The 15,722-nt window shown below is 38.1% G+C and overlaps 1 protein-coding gene across 1 annotated transcript in view; it reads left to right on the forward strand.

Annotated features, from left to right (window-relative positions):
- Positions 1-15,722, forward strand: part of MACROD2 (mono-ADP ribosylhydrolase 2) — a 2,341,201-nt gene that overhangs the window by 2,264,087 nt on the left and 61,392 nt on the right. The window contains exons 14-15 of the mRNA XM_036245484.1: positions 2,309-2,383; positions 2,648-2,740. Coding sequence (XP_036101377.1) covers positions 2,309-2,383; positions 2,648-2,740 — 168 coding nt within the window. The remainder of the gene's footprint in view (positions 1-2,308; positions 2,384-2,647; positions 2,741-15,722) is intronic.

Consider the following 15,722-nt stretch of genomic DNA (forward strand, 5'->3'; position numbering starts at 1 on the left):
ATATATCCCTGAATGAAGAAACGGGACTAGGCATGAAAAAAATAAGCATTTTTCAGAATCATCAAATCTTGGCATTTCCTTGAATTTTAGAAGTGATGAGAGAAGAACATCAAAGGCAGCTTGAGGTTTTTAGCTTCAATGATGAAATATTACTACATTACCTGTAGTTGTAATTTTTAAAAATCAGATCCTTTAGATTAAAACTGAGCTCAAGAGGAATGGATGTCAAAAAACCACTTTAAAAAAAAAAAAAGTTTTCAGAGTTGGTCATTCTAGCAGAGAATGAGCCAAGAGGAAGTATTATAGTGGGCAGATTAAGAATAGTTGTTTTAAAGAGGAAGCTATAAAGATGAGAGATTGTGTAAGTCAGCTGTGCTTTAGTAACAAAAACCCCACAAGTCCCAATAGCTTACAACAACAAAGGTTTGTCAGGTCAGCGCTTGATTCTGCTTCACATGTTTTTATTCTAGAATCTGGGATGGGATGAATGAGCACACTTTTAGGAGAGAGAGATGGAGGAAACACACAATGGGTCTTGAAGCTTCCTTTTAAATGTAGCACTCATCCACCCTGGCCGGTTTGGCTCAGCGGTTAGAGCGTCGGCCTGCGGTCCTGAGAGACCCTGGTTCGGTTCCCGCTGGGGGCGCGTGCCTCTGTTGCGGTTTGTCCCCGGCCCTGGTCGGTTGTGTGGGTGGCAGCCACTCGATGTGTTCCTTTCGCATCGATGTTTCTCTCTCTCTCTCTCTGTTCCTCTCTCTCCCTCCCACTCTACCTGAACAAAAAATGGAAAAATGTCCTCGGGTGAGGATAAAACAAAAATAAATAAATAAATGTAGCACTCATCCTGTCTGATACTGCGCGTTTTCTAAACCAAGTCACACAAATAGGCCTGGCATCAGTGAACTGGGAAGATATACGTGTCGCTCAGAGGCTGCTGCATGTCACATGCTCACAGAGAAATTGTATCCTGTTACAAAAAGAAGTAGTCCCAGAGATGTGGAAGTGGGGTAAAGACTGACAATCCCCAGAAGAGAGGGTTGGGGGGGAGAGATAAACCACAGAAGTTATATGCATGTGTGCATGAACAATGGACAACAAAGCTGGGGACAGGGCAGGGAGGGAGGAGGGTATCAGTGGGGGGGGGGGGGAGGTGCATCTTTAACAAAAATAAATTAATTAATTAACTTAAATAAATAAATAAATAAAATTTTTTTAGGAAAAAAAAAAAAAAGAAGTAGGGACAAGTTGGAACAATAGTGTCATCTACCACAAGAATGTACCAGGCAAAAAGCCCAAGCCCCTCAGTATCCCCTTCATACTTATAATCAACCCTAGCTCTGGAATTTTTTTTTTTAATTCAACAGTAAAATGTCCTCGGCATAAAATATTTTATTAATACAAGGCAAAATGGACAGATTTTAATTTCCTCTCTTAATAATCACTTATGTGTTCTAAACTCTACAGAGAGGTGGAGGGGGAGAAGCCAAGGAGGTGGAAGAAAACCATTACCAGATAATCAGCCTCAGAGTAGCTAAGAGCTGGCTGGCCTTCGCTGTATTTAGGAGGTGCCATTAGAGAACAGTTGGCTGTGAGGTGACCCAATGTGTGTGTGCTCACATTACGCAAACGGTCATGTTCTGTATATGGAAGAATGAAAATGCAAGTAGTGTTTTAATTTTCAGGAATCCTCAACACAGGTAATATCTATATCTGAAAGGAAAAATTAAATGTAATTAAGTCATGCAGCCAGAAGTTATTTAAAATTTCAAAACCAAGTTGTGTTCATTGCTGTTAGTACATTCATAAGCCAAATACTTTATACCCATCAGCTCAAAGAAGAGTTTTTGTCTAAATTACCTGGATACTCCAACCAGTGTGGCTCAGTGGTTGAGCATTGACCCATGCACCAAGAGGTCGCCGGTTCAATTTCGGGTCAGGACACATGCCAGATTGTGGGCCTGATCCCCAGTGGGGAGCATGCAAGGAGGTTGTCAATCAATGTTCTCTCTCATCAATGTTTCTATATCTCTCTCTCTCTTTCTCTCTCTCTCACTTCCTCTCTCTCTATAATCAAGAAGGGAATAAATAAATAAATAAATTACTTGAATATTTCTTATAAAATAGTTGAGATACATGTGATGATTTTTAAAATAATATCTTCACCTTCTGCTTTCATTCAAAACTGTTTTCTACCTCTCCATGCATGATCAAAGCATAGTTTCTGAAATTTTTGCTTTTTCAAACCAGGGATAAAGCTATGGTCACGCATATCACATTTCTGTTGTTTTTCAATTACTCTTTTTAACAGGACAAGAGAGCGATTCAGTGAAGAATGAAATAAAAATCGAGGCAGAATCACAGAATTCATACATGGAAACAGCGGGTATTGAAACCAGTATATATTTTTACCAGAGAATGAGATGAGACTGTGAACCATGCCCCCTGTATATACTTGTGTGTGAGTGGTGTGTGTGTGTGTTTTAGGCAATGATTTATAGAGAATGGCAATAGTGTTCTGCTTTATATGCCTGTTAAAACTTGAAAGGGAGGTGGGGGAGAACTTTAACTTTCTATGCTTTAGTAACTGTGTTTTGTCAATGATTTTGACTAAAACATCATTGAGTATCCTTCTGTCTCATTCTATTAGAGCTTGCGTCAAACCAAGAAGATGCCATGATTGCGGAGCAACCAGAAGTGATTCCATTAACAGATGACCAAGAAGAAAAAGAAGGTGAAAAAGGTAGGACCACTGCTAAATTTACCTATCAAAATAGAGTTTCATTAGATTCCGGCCTAGAATTCACCACCAGAGTTATCCTTAAGCAATTGCAGTCTATTAAGGAGGAAAATGAACATTTCTTTGATCCTAAATCCACTTTTGTGAGTACAATATAATGAAATAGCAAGAGAAGATAACTTGTAACAGTTTTTTGTACTTCTAAGTAGTATGAAGATGTTTTTATTTTTCATTTGGATTCAATTTAATTTAAAGGTTATAGTATTGAGAAAGCCTATAAGAAATCAAAATTATGAACTAGATGGATCAGTCTTAGAAAATTTGAAATGGCTATAAAACAAATATCACCTTTTAGTATTGATTTTATTCTGTCATCATATGACAGTGATTAAGGAAACAATTTATGTAAAATATGCACATTATATAAACCTTCTAATTACAAGCTTTGTCTGGTAATATTAGGGTACCATAATATAGAATACTGTTTAAAAATAACTGAGCATTATAATGATTTTTGAAGACATAAGAGGAATGAACACTTTATAAATTTCAAAGCAGTATTTGTGGCAAGAAGTCAATATATTGGAGTAAAGATATAAACTCTTTAATCTCTTAAAAACTGTTATCAAATAAATTCAATATTTATTGAAGAACTTGAAGAATTCCATTTTGATATATATCTTAAAAGAAACTAAAATATGAAATATGAAGTGAAATAATTTCTCTGGTACACTATATCATAAATCATGCTGCTCTTAAATAAATATGTGTTTGCAAAGCAGTTGCAAAGTAATAACTTGACAAGCCTTGTTTACAGGACACAGTGATCAATTTTATTTTCAAATTAAGATGTAGACATAATCACAATTGTAAAATCAGGTCAATAGTAGCTATAGCTTCCAAATTACAAACTCTTCTTAAGAGGGACATTGATACAGTTTAATTATTAAGCCATGTTAGTGATACTGACACTTCTTTTTAATTTCCATTGCATTTAGAACCCAATATTCTTCCATGTCTATGTGTCTAATAACCTTTCTCTATTGCAAATCCTAGTTCAGGCTCATAACACCATGCTGCTGGCAAGTCAAGTCAATTGTATGTTTGGAGTATTTTATGTCTGATGATGATAACAGACATTTGATACATCCCTTACTTTAGATACATTTACATGGCATTCGCTCTTCAACTGTATTTCTGAAATATAAAATACCCTACGGTGCCTGCCTGTTTAATTTCTCTATACCAAAATTATTTATTTTGTATATTGTATGACAGGGCATGCAAATGAGGAACATCACATTGGTATACATTTTCCTCCTTTTTTTTTTTTTTTTTAATCCTCACCTGAGGATATTTTTCCATTGAGTTTTAGATAGTGTAAGGGAGGGAGGGAGAGATAGAGAGAGAGAAACATTGATGTGAGAGAGACACATCGATTGGCTGCTTCCCACATGACCCAGACCAGGGCCAGGGATCAAACACACAACCCCAGTACATGCCCTTGACTGGGAATCAAACCCGTGACCCCTCGGTCTGTAAACCAGTGCTCTAACTACTGAGCGAAACTGGCGAGGGCACATTTTCTTCTTATTAACTTCACCTACAGGAAGTAAAAACTCATGTTCAGCACACATGGATACATCACCCTTCCTGCAGTGGTTTCTCTAGCTTTGAGTACTCCTCTAATTACTGAGGAGTTTGTTAATTATCCACTTTTACTTCTCCTTTGTGAGAGTACCAATTCTCTTCTGCAAACATTAAAATGGTACATGAGAGAGAAATGAGGTCAACTTCTGCTACTTGCTTGTCAAAACTCTGGAGTTAATTTTTTTTTTATTAAGATTTGACTTTTATCTGTAGGAGAGTAATAATGCCTGTGGGCATGAATTAGCCACAATGTCCCTTTCTTTCTTTACCACAGACTTCACTTGACCTTGCCTTGAATATTTCTGCTTATGTTTGAAACAACTTAAAATACATCACCTTTAACGTTTTATTTTTTGCTTCAAAGCTAGAGTTAAAAGCTAGTCTGTTACATATAAAAAAAGTAACCAAAGGAAAATGAGGCAACTTAGAGTCAGGGTGCTCCACTCTAGCTCTGCCCCTGATTAGCAAGCTCATTGACCCTGGGCAAGTTATTTAATCTCTCAATGCCTCAGTTTCTTGAGTTTCCAAAATGCCCTTTCCCTCAGTCCCACAATAAAAGAAGTGTATGTAGCTGTGACTTTAATTGGACTAAAGTTGGAGTCAGTGTCCAGAGTTTCTGCTCCATATTGAAACAGTCCAATACATCATCAGGCTAGATTAGTTTGTGTTTCCCGTTGCGGTGCATCAGTCCACTGCATGTGGTAATCTGCATGGCCATGCATCGTAAGGGTGAATGAAAGAAAGCAGGAATGAGAGAACCTCATGAGCCAAGAGCCAGGAGAGCAAAAAGAGAGTGAATTTAGTTAATAAAAACCTTTTATTTCTCTGAGCAACTATATATGTGAGGCTTTTCTGTATTTGTTATACCTGTGGAAGAAGCATTAATGACAAGTAGCAATGTTTACAAGAGTCAGAAACATAGCAGTTGCGTTTTTGCAACTGAAAATAAATGTATTTTTACACTCAAGCAACATGATTGCCAGGGCAGTGCTCTCTGGCATAACGGTGGTATGATCCCCGCACCATAGCAGTGAGCAGGGGAGAGCGCAGGACCAGGCAGATAGCAGTTCTTGCTTGCCAGGGGCGGGACCTGGCAGCAGTTTTATGGGGGGGGGGGGCAGCTTTCATTGCATCCAGGCTTTCTCTACCACTTCCTCCCCACCTGGTGCCCAGCTCCAGGCACGAATCAGAACCAACAACCCATAAGATCCTGGGTGAGCTTTGGCTGAAGAACTCACAGTGGGAGCCAGGAGGTAGAACACTGGGTCTTTGAGAGGTAGCACCTCCAGCTGGTGACTGTCTCTGTACCCCATCCCCCTCAGCACCTTAATTATGAGGAATTCAAGCTGCACCCTGCTGAGGCAGGCATACTGTCAAGGCAGGAGCAAAGGGGAGACAGGAGGTAAAGGGAAGTGAGGGTGATATTTGGCTAGACCATGCTGGGCTTCAAGCCCAGCTAAGGGCACAGGACTGCCGGCCCCTCCTGGGGCTTAAGCAAGCTTGAGGTGCTTCACATTTTGCATACCAAGAGCAAATTCCATGGCAACAGCAAGTGCCCACCCACTCCCTGCATTCTGTGTTTCCCTGGCACCCATCTGTCCATTGCCCTGCGAAGGCCCTCAGTGTGGGGACCAAGCTGGCTAGAAAACGGTGTTTCCAAGCTGCCTTCTGAGTTGCATGGGTTGGAAACAGAGAGAAGGTAAACTGTACAAATGCAGGCAAAATGCAGAGAGGTGGGTAGAGAGGAGTTTTGTAAACTGGGAAGAGAATTTGGGCAATAGGTACAAACTCCATGGCAACATCACAATTGTGCGCTTGCCCAGCATTTTCTGGAGCCTGCTGCAACTTCGGTGCTAGGAGTAGGGTGCTGCTTTCTCCTAGATCTACATCTGAAGTAACAGAAGTGATGTAGGGCAGAGAAAAGAAGTGAAAAATCCAAATAAGCATCAATACAAGAGATAGTGTGAGAAATAAATTCTAAAACTCCCAGGCTAGGAAAAGAGATTTCTCAGTACAATTCAGGCCAGCTTCTCCTTTCCTGCTGTTTCGCCATCCAAGTGCTAGTTTGGAGGCTACCAGCTTGCTTTTGTAGGGAAGGAGCAGGGAAGGGATACTTTCCACACTTTCTATAAGTTGATTCTCCCAGTAGGGTCCCATCTGTGTCACCATCTGTTACTGGTGGGGAAAGGTCCTCATTCCCACCTGTTGTTAGTGGGCGTGGAATTCTTGCTATATCCCAAGAAAAAGAATTGTCTGAGACTCGCACAGAAAAATTAGTGATTTTTACATTTGTGGAAATAAATCCTTGAGTTTCCAAAGTCCCTTCTCCCTCAATTCCACTATAAAAGAAGTGCAGTATGTGTTTAATAAGGCTAGAATTAGAACCAGTGTACAGAGTTTCCATGCCGTATTGGAACAGTCCAATACATCATAAGGCTAGGTTAGTTTGTTTCCCATTACAATCCATCAGCCCATTGCATGTGGGGTCCACATGGCCATGGGTCATAAGAGTGAATGCAAAGAAGCAGAAATGAGAGAACCCCATGAGCCAAGGAGAGCAAAAAGTGAAAGTGAATTTCTTTATTTAGGGAATTATGTATTCTCAAATTTTTACATGTTTGCTGTGGCCATACCCCTCTTGGCCAAGCCATGGTTCCCCAGGCTAGATTGACAGGCAAGTACCTTCCCTATGTCACCCAACTCCCTTGTGCATGAGTCTATCTCCCCTTTGATCTTCCCACAGTGATTTGCAGAGAAAGGGCCAGTGGTTTCCTGGGGAGTGTAAAGTTGCTGTTTCCTGGTGAAGCTGCCCAAATGACAAGCCTAGAATGTCTGGCTGTCCCTTTACTCCTTTCTCATTATTAATAACTAGCTAATTACAACAGTATCAGTTTCTGGTGTATAACATGATGATTCATAAAGAAGCAGCCATTGATTTATTGGTAAATCCACAGAATTGGATTAAAAGTAGTAAATGAGTTCAAAGTAGAATTTTCTTTTGTTTTATATAGGTATTAAATAGTCTTATTTGAAAACATTTTCGAGAAAATAGCTCCAGGTTTTGTGTATATTCACAGTATCTCTTAATGGATACTGTGCACATATGCATTAAGACTTAATCTTATCTGCAAACAAAAACAAATGAATAGTCTATTACATTTGTAAGGATGTTCTTTGAGGCTTTATAAATATTTGTTCTCTTTTATTTTGCGAACACTTCTAAGGAGATATAAAAGGGATTCTTAAAAAAAATTCTATACCAGGAAAAATGTATACTCTTTTTCTCTAATTTTATAGCATTCTGCAAGATTAGAAAATGTAGATAATCTTCAGGATACAACTTCTAAGGCTCCCAGGTATATGGGCACAGATGTTGCAACATTAAGTTTTGAAGTTAGCTCTACCAAAATATGGGTTTTGAAAAGAAGAGAAAATATTCAGCAGAAGTTCATGCTGATAACATTATACAATAGCACAATGGACATGTCCCTAGGAGACGCAAAATACAAAAATTTCAACAGGCATAAAGTGAGATTTCACATATGGCAGCTTTTCTCATATTGCCACATTGCCTCTTCCGAAATGAGTCCAGTTTTATGCTTTCCCAGCAGGATCTGCAGCACATATAAAATTCAGTAAAATAACATCACTTAGGTTAATAACCAAATAGGAAAGTAATATTACAGGAGCTCTCCTCTACAAAAGATTATATATGTTAGCATAAAATATAAAGCAAACATTAAAACGTTTCACTGAAGATTTTTATTTCTAGTTAATTTAGAAATATTTTACATAAAATCTTGACTATATTAACATTGTGTCATTATTATATCACATAACTTTAATTAATTTATTATTAACATATTGGACATTTTTCTCAGTGTTATGTAGAATGCATACATACCATTTATTTTTCTTGTATCAGTTATATGTACAATATGGAATAGTAATCCTTTATTTACCTAAGGTTGAAAAAAATTGATGGAGACTGAAGGCATATGATGGTCTAACGTCTTCTTGGAAAAAAAATGGACATAGACAGAAAGTGAAGTGCAAACTAACAAGAAATTAGTTTGTTAATTATTATTAACAATGATAATAAATTATTATGTCTGTAGGCTTGGGACATGGAACTGGGATACAGAGGGCTGACTACTGGACTTAGCATCTGCAGATTTTGTTATCCTGGGGGGTAGGGGAAGTATCCTGGAACCAATCACCAACAGATACCAAGGAACACTATATATACAATTCACTTCAGTTTTTCTATGCTTTTTTCCTATTTCATATGACGCCTATAAAGTGTGTGTGTGTGTGTGTGTGTGTGGTAGGGTTAGATTCATAAAATTTGATTTTCAGTTCTGGCTTTGATACTGACTAGTTATAACCAAGAGTAAGCTTCTTACGCCTCTTAGAACCTGTTTCCTCTTCAGTGAGAGTACTTATCTTCATGCTTCTTGGAATTGTGGAAAAGATGAAATGAAACTATTTTGGAAGAATGATCAGGGTGAGCAAGAATAGCAAGGGATGAGCAAACTATGACCCACAGGCCCAAGCTGACCCACTGCCTCTTTTCATGTGGCTTGTGAGCCAGGAATGGTTTTCACATGTTTAAATGGTTGGGGGAAAAGAAGAAGAAGAATTTATAAAAAATAGAAGTTAAGTTCAAACTTCAGTGTCCATAAATAAAATTTTATTAAAAAATATTTTATTAAATTGTATTAAAAAATTTTATTAAAATGTTTACTATCTGGCCCTTAACAGAAAAAAATGTGCTGACACCCAGGACATAGCATCTACGTGAATGTAGCCCGAAGTACCCTCAAAGTACAACCTCTCATTTCTCTGTGGAACTCCTCAATTATGGACCCTTGGTTGGGTTCTGGGCCCTAACCAAGAGATTCTGAGGCAGTCTTTATCAGTATCCACAGACATAGATGCATGCATGTTTCACCAGAAAACAAGATTATCCCATAATGCCTTGTCCTTCCAGAGGCACAGAATTTGTTCTGTCACCCCTCCCCAAACTGGTGGACTGGGGGAAAATGTCTCACCTGATGTTAAGCTCCATTTGAAGTTACCTAAAGCAGTGTAGCTTGGGCCCCAAGAATGTCAGACTATGGATGGTGTACAGTAATCTCCTTGCCTTAGAATAAAAATTTAGAAAAAAAGTTTCCTTTAAACACTTTTTTTTTTTTTTGCTGCTGTACTTAAAAGAGGGTTCCACTTTTTTTTACAAGTGGACCGGTTGCTCTCGGCTTTCTCTGAGAATACTAAAAGTGAGATTTGTTTTTTTTGTTTTTTTAAATCCTCACCCAAGGATATTTTTCCGTTTTTTGTACAGATGGAGTGGGAGGGAGAGAGAGGAAGGGAGAGAGAGAGAGAAACATCGACGTGAAGGGACACATCGAGTGGCTGCCACCCGCACGACCAACCAGGGCTGGGGACAAACTGCAACCGAAGTACGTGCCCTTAGCGGGAACCGAACCCGGGTCTCTCCAGACCACAGGCCGACGCTCTAACCGCTGAGCCAAACTGGCCAGGGCAAAAGTGAGATTTGCATTGAGACTGTGAATTAAACATCCTGATCATAAACATTTTTACAGAAGAACCATCAGGTGACAGAACTAGCAGCTGCAGGCCTAACCCATGAAGTGAGTGGGGTTGATAGGGTTATAGTAAAGGTGTTCACTTGCACATTTTGTTGTGAAGACCAAAATCTTGTCACCCAGACTTTAACACAGAATCTTAAACTCAGATAATCGGTTCGAGCATCTGCTTTCAAATTGAAATGGAACTTGTCTCTTTGTTTCAGAAAGAAGCTCAGTTTCTTTGCATTACTCTTTATACATCAGGTGGCTTCATTTCAGTTCAGTATATAAAGAGCAGGTGGTATAAGGATACTTTGAATGTTAATTATTTTTTTCATTTATTTCACTGTGAGGATTTACCTTTCAATGTGTTTTTATAATCAAGACAGAAACAATTAGGGAGCTTGCTGCTTGAATGTTTCACTACATTTATTTTATAACATCTGCTGCAATGATTTAAAGAAAGGGAAAGGGAAGTAAACATTTTAACAATAGCAAGGGGTTTGCGTCAATTGTATGTGATCACTTTATTTCACTGTGAATCTTTAAAGGAAATGTTGTTAAGATGAATCAGTCATGTTTCCAAACAGTAAGTATCATCTCATTTTTAGAGCTTTCACATTTTTGACATAGAAGCACATCTGTTCACTTTGCAGAGATTTCATAGTTTATTAGCCTTGGGTTTTAATTGAAACCAGTAGGAAAAAATGCACAGAAATAGAAATGAAAAGGAAAAAATGGATATTTCTTCTTAGAGATATATTTTAAAGGACAAGGTTTCCATTTATTATGTTTAGTTTATTCCTCAAAAATACATAAAAATTACTTCACATGTCCTTCATTTTTTATATACTTTTGAGTATAGTTCATGAAGTAATAATATTCAGGATCAAGAAATGCGTGACTCATAACATTAAGATATGGACATATAATTTTAATATAAGGGACTATTTATCAAAATTAACAGTCATTTCATACTATGTTACATTACTCTTATTTATCCATTAACAAAATATAGACAACCTTATGCAATAAGGCTCATAATAAATAAAACTTGCAAAACATCTATACTTAAATATAAATAGGATAAGTAATAGACATGATAAATATAGATACCATGTGTGTGTGTGTGTGTGAGAGAGAGAGAGAGAGAGAGAGAGAGAGAGAGAACTTGAGATTTTAAGATGCTATATTGCCAGTTTTGAAGATGGATGACAGAGACTATGAGACAAGAAATGCAGGCAGCCTCTAAAATCTAGAATATATAAGAAAATGGATTCCTCCCCAGAGCTTCCAGAAGGAAGATAACTGCTGATATCTTGATTTTAGCCCCCTAAGACCCATTTCAAACTTCCGGCCTCTAGAACTATAAGATAATATATTTATGTTATGTTAAGACACTAAGTCTATGGTAATTTGTTAGAACAGCAATAGAAAACTAATATATTACCTCTCAACATAGTTTCTCCCGACCATGTTGAAAAATTTAGGCTTGTCTTAACAGATCCCCAGAGAAAGCAGAGGTTCCAATGTTCTAGTTGGGAATTGCCATAAAGTTATTCCTCCTTCTATAATCCAGGCTAAATTAAGCAGCATTTGTATTATAACGACCCATCACTTTTTAATATCAGTCTCTGTTGGTTGCACAACTGGAATTTAATTCAGGTAAATCTAATTAATCTGGCTACAATCTGTAGAATAGTTATGCATCTCTAGGAGATTCAAAGAAAAGGAATTACAGTAAAACCATTAGGGAAATAAAGAAATGGAGGAGAGAAGAAGAAAGAAAACAAAGAAAGAGAAATAAAGGAGGGAGAAAAGGATGAAAGATGGAAGGGAAAGAAAGAGCTGGTTTTTATTTTCTGGTCTGGGAAAAACAATGAAGAAAATTGTCAGACAATACTTTTTGGAAATAAAGGAGATATAAAGTTTGTGTTTAACATTCCTTCCCGTTTGGCTCTCCCTAATGAGTAACACCACAATATGGGAATCGAGAACCTCTTGATCCTAAACGTTTTCTAATAGTTTAAGACCAAAATAACTACAAAAGTTGTCAGTATATTATTGCAGCTCAGTGACTGTCAAACTTTGGTGTGTAGAAAAATTAAAGTGTTCTTTACAACACAGATTTCTGGACCCGAACGAAGAGATTCTGATGCAGTAGGTCTTGGTGGGCCTGGGAATGTGCACTTCTACCAAGCTCCTAGATTATGGTGATGTGCTGTTCTGCAGACCACATTTTGAATGGCACCACTACTCTAGTATTTTGGATCCAAATTTACACTATGCTTTTTGAAAATCCCTAGACCTTTCCTTCTGCCTTATTTTTGTTGGAGGGTAGGTGTTTAAACAGGGTAAAGGTATATATAGTAGATGGATGGATGATGCTAGAGGAGAGAGAGAGAGAGAGAGAGAGAGAGAGAGAGATATGATAGATAGATGATAGATATATAAATAGATAGATGATAGATAGATAGATAGATAGATAGATAGATAGATGATAGATAGATACATAGATAGATAGATAGATAGATAGATAGATAGATAGATAGATAGATAATACAGAACATACTCACTTCTCAGTAGATCCAATCACCTGGATACCTTGTTAAAGGATGAATTCCTAGACCCTATACCTCAATTCTTGACTCAGTATATCTGAGGATGGTGGGCAGGCAAGAGTTTGCATTTTTGACAAGTTCACAGGTGATGCTGCTGCTGGTGGTCTAGGAACCACACTTTAAGAACCACTAGCAAAGCCCTTGTTTGTTATGCACTCATCAGACTCACATAAAGCATCATGGGAGGTCTATTAGCATCATAGTGGACTCCCAGGACCTGCCACAAGGACACTAAGCATAGGGTAGATGTAAGAACAGGACCTCTTCCTAACTTAAATCCCAGTATGTCTGAGATCAGCTGCTTATAAGCCTCTCTTCCCACATGTGCTCTCCTCGTGGTCAGTGACACAGTCCATCCCTCCCAGTGTCAGGTCCTGGACTATGTGGAAGAGGGACAAAGAGACTACAGAAGAGGACTGTGCTGGCCAATTGGAAATCAGACTCGGGTACTCCAAGAGCATCCTGACTTGTGTATCTGAAAATACACAGCATTTGAGCTGTTTATCTAAAAAATTTGTCCCCTAATGAAGTCATTTTTTCTCCTGGTTTTGACCAAAAGTGAATAACAAAGGAAAATAAACAAAAACATTTCCCTGTTATCTTAGTGGTTTTACCCATCTTCAGACATAGAAGCAAGACAGAGTGTCATGAAAGAAAATGCCATTTCCTCTGCAAAGTTAAAAAAAAAAGAAAAAAAGAGGGATAGGGGCATCATTGTGGCTCAACTTACAGGAGCTACCCTACACAAAGTGAAAATAAACTTTCATTTAACAGTCCCTAACTGATTTAAGTCAGTTTGTCTTCCAAAATCTAACATTTTCTCAGCTGAATTTGAGGGGATTCATTATTTAAAAAAATAAAAGGAGAAACCTAACAGGGCTTTTAGAGCAATGCACATAAGCTGTTTGCCATATTGAATCAACACCTGGGGCTTTGATTTGAAAGCTAAAGGCAGGCTGTTCAGTTGGATCTCCAAGTAAAACAGAAGCAACTGTCTGGCTGACACATCAGAGAGAATGCACGTCACCAGGGCTCCATCTGAAGCTGCCTTTGAGGACCACAGATAACCTGAAAAGAAGCAAAGAAGTTGTTCAGAAACCTAATTCCAATTTAGGAGTATATATTTTTCTCCTTTCTGTAAACTACCTGCGATTTCTAAGTAGAAGTGTCTTTCTAAACCAAGATGACCTAATTCCTCTTTCTCCTTCAAAAAGGTGTTCCTTTTTTGGTATCGGTGTTTAGCTTTGCTTATTGCTAAACACTGTTGTTGCTTAGTCCTCTAAACTTGTTTGGTTGGTCTTTCCAGATACTCCAAGCAGCAATAGTCTCATTGACCCAGTAATTAAAGTAATCCTGTACCTTCCCACTCTGGCTAGCAGCCCTCTTCCTTCTTCCCTATTGTTCTTTTAGTAACACCATCAGCAGATGGCTAGAGATGTTTCACCCTTTCAAAAGCTTTATATTTTTCCCATCTCATCAAGCATATCTCAGCCAAATGTAATTAGCTTAAGGCTTTTGAGCCCTTGCGGGAGATCAGTTAAAGACCTGAGCAATTTCAATAAAGAGTTTGAAAACCAAATCCTGGAAGGCTATGCAAAACCACAGGAGAGCGCCTATTATTTAGAAGCAAATACCTCTCTCCTCCTCCCCATCCCTCCTTCTTTTGGTATTTAAAATTTTTAGAATATTCATGAGGTCTCCAGGGCTTTGGAGCTCTATTGGGACCATTACTGGGTAGGTGGGATATTTCAGCTACCTTCTGTGGGGTCAATGTTTGGTTCCTTTTAATAGATTTCAACCAAGGGGTGCTTTTTGGATAGCCTAAATCACTCCCAAATGGCAAATAGATTGTTTGCTAAATCTCTTAGCCTTTCATTCCGTTTTTTATCCATTGGTCATTGCAAATTAGCTGGTAAGCCTCCTTTGTATTTCTAAGCATTTGATATGAAGGCTAAATTAATTAACCACAATACAAATGTGCACCCTGCCTGTGAGGGGAGGGGAAACTCTATTTCTGAGTAGCCACATGTAATGTAGCAGTTAATCCCACAGCCTAAGTGCTTTTTCCTATAGTTGGGAGAAACAAGATTTTGAGATAAAATCATATTTTTTTGAAATGGAGTGAAAGCGCCTTTGATGTGTGAAGCACGGATTTGATATGTGTGTGGGGGGCAGTGTTGGGAGAAGGGCATCAGCTTGTCCTTGGATGGCCTGATGTGTATGTTCCCCAAGCACTCAAGTGGGAGGCCCCAAGCCTCAGGTGTTAGCAGTAAGATGATTAAGTCTGTTTTCATGTCAGTTTCTCATTACCAAGATTTGGGTAAAAAAGGAATTATTCTTTGTAAATCTACTACCATCTTTTTTAGATAAAAGGGACCAATGCCAAAAGTGATTAAAATGACTTTTTTTTTTTTAAATCTCAAGTGAACTAATCAGGTTGTTTTATCAAATAGATATGAATATGTGCCCATAATGAAGATTTTACATAGATGTCACACCTTCAGAGGACATTACAATCATGCTTTAGAGGAAAATTCTTTTCAAAACCTGAGAAGTGTGTTGCGAGCAGTGTTATACCATGGAGTAAATAGGCTTGCAAAGCAGACCACAAACACCATAAACTTGTTGTCTCCAAAATAAAACAACATTTGAAGTACATATTGACTTATAAAAAGATATAAACAGAGTAAAAGTTTCTGTAAGTAGGACAGATAAAAAGTTGGTCTTCTATAGATGCCTTCCAGAAATGTTAGTTTTGCAGAGAAGAATGAAAACTCAGTTACTGTAAAGCTGCACTATTATTGCTGGGAATACAGAATGGCCTAAGAAATTAGACTGTCCCAGCCAGGAGGACAGTTCTTCCGAATGAGTAAGACAATGAGAGAAGGAAAATAAATTGCTGAGAAAATCTTCACTTTATAACAAGATATAAAGAGGCACAAGGTCTTTTGGCAAATGTGATGTCCAGAAAATGTGCCAAAATGATCATCTTCAGAGCTCCTATACAACAGTTTCACCACTGTAGGTAGGATAATTTTGTTTCATTCCATTTTCCAAATAACTGATGTTTAATCAGTAAATGTTTGGGGCCAGTTATCACTATTTTAGAACTTTCCCAAATGA

This window comes from Molossus molossus, unplaced genomic scaffold (genome assembly GCF_014108415.1).
Source record: "Molossus molossus isolate mMolMol1 unplaced genomic scaffold, mMolMol1.p scaffold_m16_p_6, whole genome shotgun sequence".
Lineage (NCBI taxonomy): Eukaryota > Metazoa > Chordata > Mammalia > Chiroptera > Molossidae > Molossus > Molossus molossus.